Here is a 6,000-nt window from a genome sequence, read left to right on the forward strand (position 1 = left end):
AGCACTAAATGTCCACACGAAAACAATTACAAAACACTGCAAGTCATTCATGAATGTCAAATCTTGTTGAACATTTTTTATCTTATGAAAAAAAATTTTTTTTTAAACCAGAGTTCCGGATCGAGCATGCTGATAATTATTGCTGTGGTGATTGGAGTAGTTCTGGTCATCGGCGTCGTCGGAGGCCTCTTGCTGTACAAGATGATCCTGCTCAGAAGACAGTAAGTTTGATGCTGGGGAGATAATGATTTGGGCTTCTAAGAGTCTGTGAACCTAATATTAATGATGATGATGATAATAATAATAATAATGATAGTAGTAGTATTAATAATAATAATGATAATAGTTATTGTCCCAAGAGTCAATTATTGTTAGGTTACAGCTCTCTCTCTCTCTCTCTCTCTCTCTCTCTCTCTCTCTCTCTCTCTTTCTCTCTCTCTTCTCTCTCTCTTTCTCTCTCTTTCTCTCTCTCTCTCTCTCTCTCTCTTCTTCTCTCTCTCTCACTCTCTCTCTCTCTCTCTCTCTCTCTCTCTCTCTCTCTCTCTCTCTCTCTCTCTCTCTCTCTCTCTCTCTCTTTCCCCACTTCTCTTTAAATTCTGTCCAATTATATCTTTTAAAACTCAAATGAATTGACTCAAACCATGTGTTAAGTTACTTTTGCACACATGTGTGTATACTAGTCCAAATATACCGCTTTTTTAAAGTCATGACAGTATTGTACATGAGGGTGTTCCGTTTTGGCTATTTGAAAGGTTGGCCGCTATGGAGTGAGGTGATGAACTTGTTTAGGGCGGCCAACAAATAGAAGTCAGTGATAATTATTAACAAAAGAAGTACACTAGGCATTACATGGCCAAGGTACATGTTTACCCGTGGCAGGCAATCACTGGAATACTACACATGATGAAAACCAACAATTTTGGTACCTGTCTTAAATTTGGGATAGGGCTTTGTAGGCATTGCCATTGAGTTATTTGGTTTCAGTTTTATATTCTCAATACCTTGCACCGTGCTAGGGTTAACATGTTAAACATTCTTTGATTTGGTTTGTAGTAGAATATGATTTTATATATAGATAGTTCGAAGATGACATGACTATGATTTTATATATAGATAGTTCGAAGATGACGTGACTCATGTCTCTGTTATTGTTTTTTGCCATCTGCGTTTATGAGTAATGCTCACTGAACTGTATTAACCTGACTATAAATGTTCATGGATACATACAGTTTTGTGTGTTTGTCCGTTATACTTCCGGATGGCAATGTTATGAGCTTCTTAGCCAAGCGCATACTATATATATATATATATAATGTATATAATTTTTGTATTTCTTTTTCAGCAAAGTGGTATATCGTTACAGTATCCTGAACGGGGGAGACAATGGTGGAGATGATGATGAGTTTGAAAATGCCCTTATTAGTCATGATACTCTCTATAATGACGCATCAGACGAAGAGGTGTGTAGTTTGTGGCTTGATGTGTTTATGTGTATGTGTGTTTGAGCAGTGTTATAACTTTGGTCCAAAATACATAAAGTAATTAATTTCTTTCTTTTCAATATTTGTCGAAAGAAGCTTAAATGGTGTTTTCTAATAAGAAACTGTAAGAATGTCTCTAAATGGTGTAATCAATGCTTCATGCCAACTACGTACCTTCAGGTGAGTGACTCCCGTCAGTGGAGACAGCACAATACAAAACAAACGTTCCAGTCCTTGACCTTTGTTATGGTACTAACAACAAACTAGACACAAAAATGATGACAAAGAAATCACATTGGGTCAATCATGTTTTTTTTCTTGTTTGTTTGTCTCCTGACTCTTGACTCCTGACGAAGACCAAGGGCAGAATGATTGCTTGGCTTTTTTTTTTTTTTTTTCTGTTTTTTCTGTTTTGTTTTTGTTTTTTCTGTTTCTGTATGGTTGGCGCTGAAGAAACCAATGGTCTGGTTGTATTTCAGCGGCGTCCTCATTGGGCGCTGGCCCATGTCAGTCGGGCCTTGAAATCGTTTAGGTGTGGTGCCATGATGACCAGTTCATCCAGTCCATTCCACTCCGAGATAATTCTAATGAAGAAAGAATTTCTGTAGTTTTTTTGTTTACATTTATATGAGTCTCCTGTACTGACCCGGTTTTATCTCTCCATGTTATGAGAATCTGCTTAATAGCGTGATTATGACCTCCTTTGTATTAGATAAAGTTAGGAATGTGCGGCTATGTGGTCTAGTGGTATGACACTCGCTTTCAGATCGGAAGGTCCTGGGTTCTAGCCTTGCGCTTGGCGCCTTGGAAAAGGCTCTTTACTCACATTCTCTCACCGTACTCAGGTGTAAAATGAGTACCTGGCCGTTAACAGCGTTGTCTTTGTCCGAAAAATTGTAATATCGCCTAACAGCATAATGTTGCTGTTGACCAAGGACCCCTTGAAAAGCGCTTTGAGCACGTTTAGTGGATATTCGCTATATAAAAGCTCAATTTAAATGGGAGATGTGGTGTTTCAATCATCCTGTTTTTTTGATAAAGGGGAACCCCGAAACGTTCATTTGATCTGTTTTTGTAATTAAATTGAAGCTTACATTCAACTTCACGTTATTATTTATTTCTTCGAGCAGCAACATCTACACTACCCATGGGAATGAATAAAGGGAATTTTATTATTATTTTTTTTTTTTCTGTTTTTAAGATCCAGGAGAATTGAGCACAAGGAAATAGATGCTTTAAATCACAATGCTAACTAACCACTGGCATTTGGATTTTGGTCCCTTTTTTTATCATCAAATCTCCTTTTATTTTTCAGGTGGAAGCAAATAATGTTTCTCCAGAGCGTCAGCAGAACTCATCTCGTCATAAACCAGGAGGAAGTGCCGGCAACGACCTTCAGAAGGATCTAAGGGGATATCATGATGACTCGGATGATGTGAGTTTCGGAACTTTAGGAATTTATATGTATATATATTATTATTAAAAAGAAACTTTAAGGGGCGAAGTAGCCGAGTGGTTAAGGCATTGCACTGTGACCCGGAAGGGCCCGAATTCAAGCCCCGCCTCAGGCACTTTCGTTTTTTTCCTTGAGCAAGATTATTAACCCCCAATTTGCTCACTTGGACAACATGGGTGATTGTTTGATGAGTTATCCGTATTCCTTTGTGGAATGCCTCGGCGACAATATCTTATGATGTCGTGGCGAAAAAGGCATAATTTTATTTTTTTTAAAATATATATATATATATATATTTATTTATGCTCTTATTTTTTGGGGGGTTTTGTTGTTTGTTTTGATTTGTTTTTCTTATTTTCTTTTTTATTTTGGGGGGGTAGGTGAGGGGGGGGGGGAGTTGAGTTACATAGGTGGTTTAGAGATGGAAAAAAAATAAGAGAGAATGGAAAGACATTTTAAATTTGCTACTTTAGTCAAAGGCAGTTGGGGGAGGGGGGGGGGGGGGTGATATTTTTTTAAACAAAATTTCATCACTGTCTCAGGCATGATGAATGAGTGGGCAGTTTCGTGTTGAACATTACCAAAAAAAAAACAAAATAGATAATTGTAACTTTTTGTTTTAGCCTCGAGGTTCTTTATAAATAAACATATCGATGACCCATTGATCAAACCTCTGAAGTAGCCTCTTTGCGATATTATACCTCAGAGGTTTGATCAACGGGCCATCGATATAAACGTATGTATTTTAAGTAGGTCAAGGAAAGTCGGACAGTATTTCATCTTTTCCTTATAAGTTTTCTATTTTTTTTTTCTCACACTCTCTCTATCTCTCTCAGGATATGCTGGGTTAATGGAGTCAACACCATTTTTTTATTTGCTGCCGATGCTGCTGAAGTGACATTCGATGGATCTGCTCTCATTCCTATTGTCATCATCATCTACTGACTCAATTCATCTCATTGGTTCATTTTACCTTTTTGTTTGTAATTATCATTGCGGTAATGTTACCTTTTGTTGGTAATTATCATTGCGGTAATTTTACCTTTTGTTGGTAATTATCATTGTGGTAATTTTACCTTTTGTTGGTAATTATCATTGTGGGGATTTTACCTTTTGTTGGTAATTATCATTGCGGTAATTTTACCTTTTGTTGGTAATTATCATTGTGGTAATTCTGTTGTTATCAATATGATAATTTTTTTTCATTTACATCAATCATCATCATCATCATCATCATCATCATCATCATCTTTATCGTCATCAACCGACATTGTTTATATTGTTATTTCATTCTGCCTTTTGCTGGTAATTTTCATTGAAGTATCGGTGGAGTTCTCAAGACAAGTGGTCAATCCTGCAGTCGTATAAAATAATTCTAACAAAGTTACTTGAATGCAACAAGAGATGAAGTGAGTAGGAAAGGGCGAGAAGACAATAGAGAATAAAAATTGTTCGTGTCGGTGAATGCCATTTGTAAAATGATATCTTTTTCTTCGCGTTCAACCTGTTTTATTTATAGATCATTTGTGTCTTAGAATTAAAAGGTTTTAAAGGAATCACTGACGTTGCTTCTGAAATGAAACTTGACTTGGAGATTTTTTAAGAAGTGAGAGAAAATGAACACCTACGTGTTGAAAATTATGGGATGGCCGGCTTGTCTATAGTAATGTCCAATCATACTATCAATGTAGTAATTGCCCATTATCATTATCATCATCATCATCATCATCATCATCACCGTCTTAATCATCAAGACTACAGCTGAGAATTTTTTTTTTTATTTCCCAGAGTCAGAGTATACCTATCCAGAAATATGTTGAGATATTTCCCCGTTTGCATATGTGTTTTGAAGGAATATCATGTTGAGAATACATTTAAAGAGCATTGGAAAAAATAGAATAGAATTGTTGATTTAATTTACAAAGACAAACAATGTTAACATTTCAGTTTTTCCCTTCATCAACACAGCTTGATGAGTACGAAGCAAAAAATAGAATGAAGGGATTTTTCCATGAGGTTTTCTTTTTTTCATTTTGTGCCTGGATTTTTAAAGGCAATTATTGTTAGGTAATCAATTTTCTTTATTATTATTTTATTCCCCCAAATGGTTTGATAGAGAATTGAATTTCTTTTTTTATAACAAATGGCTTTTAAAGAGTCCAAGCAAGCAAGAACAACTTATACGGACCACTGCAGTAAATCAGATCATTATCATCATCATCATCATTCATTATCATTATCATCATCATCATCATCATCATCATCATCATCATCATTACCCCATTGCTTTATCTTGTGTGATGATGGAAATTTTTATTGACCTTGAACTGTTTAATTTGTTGAACAATGCAATAACGATAATATTATATTTTTGACTATAAAACCTTGAGAATGATTCTATGACAAATAGATACCGTTTTATTTGTGTTATTGGCTATTTTATTTTTATTTTCTTAATTTTTTTTTTTAGTTTTTCTAAAGCTTGTCTGCTTTTATGTTTCCTCATTGTAAAAAATCATGAGCTGCTCAAATATTTTGTTGGTTTTTTTTTGGTTTTTTTTTTTTTTGTTTTTTAATTTGAATGGTTTAAGGTAGAAATTAATTCACAATAATTCTTTCTTTAAAAGTACTTTGTTATTCCGAATCGAGTGTGAAATAATCACATTCATTATGAAATTTAAAACTATAAGTAAACAAAAAGTAAAGTATTATTTCTTTTAATTTGTAGGACAATGGTTTGTAGTATGTTTTTCTTGTTTTGTGTCAGTTTTTTTTTTTTTTTCGAGCAAGGACGAGGAATACGATTTATAGAGTACTTCGATTCAAATAATTTTTAATTTAGATTTAAAAATTTTTTGGCGTATTAAGATCATGGGATGAAGGTGGGGTGCGGGGTGGGGGGAGTCTGACAGAGCCATCAAAAGTCATAAGAATTTTAAAATTCTAAATGAGGACTCTAGATTGAACAAGTTTAATTTTAGTCAAATGCAGTTCCAATTTTTAATAATATCTTAAGTAGTGACGGATTTATGGTTATTCTAGTGAGGGGAAAAAAATGTGACC

General features: G+C 34.8%; 1 protein-coding gene across 2 annotated transcripts in view; it reads left to right on the forward strand.

Moving 5' to 3' along the window:
* LOC144974657 (sortilin-like) overlaps positions 1 to 5,637 on the forward strand; it is a 54,423-nt gene extending 48,786 nt beyond the window's left edge. For both annotated transcript variants that reach the window (XM_078917741.1, XM_078917740.1), the window contains exons 21-24: positions 112 to 221; positions 1,343 to 1,460; positions 2,797 to 2,916; positions 3,774 to 5,637. In XM_078917741.1, coding sequence (XP_078773867.1) covers positions 112 to 221; positions 1,343 to 1,460; positions 2,797 to 2,916; positions 3,774 to 3,788 — 363 coding nt within the window. In that variant the 3' untranslated portion in view covers positions 3,789 to 5,637. The remainder of the gene's footprint in view (positions 1 to 111; positions 222 to 1,342; positions 1,461 to 2,796; positions 2,917 to 3,773) is intronic.
* The last annotated feature ends 363 nt before the right edge of the window (positions 5,638 to 6,000 follow it).

The sequence above is a fragment of the Berghia stephanieae genome, chromosome 6, assembly GCF_034508935.2.
Source record: "Berghia stephanieae isolate SIO BIC M18660-M18661 chromosome 6, UCSD_Bste_1.3, whole genome shotgun sequence".
Lineage (NCBI taxonomy): Eukaryota > Metazoa > Mollusca > Gastropoda > Nudibranchia > Aeolidiidae > Berghia > Berghia stephanieae.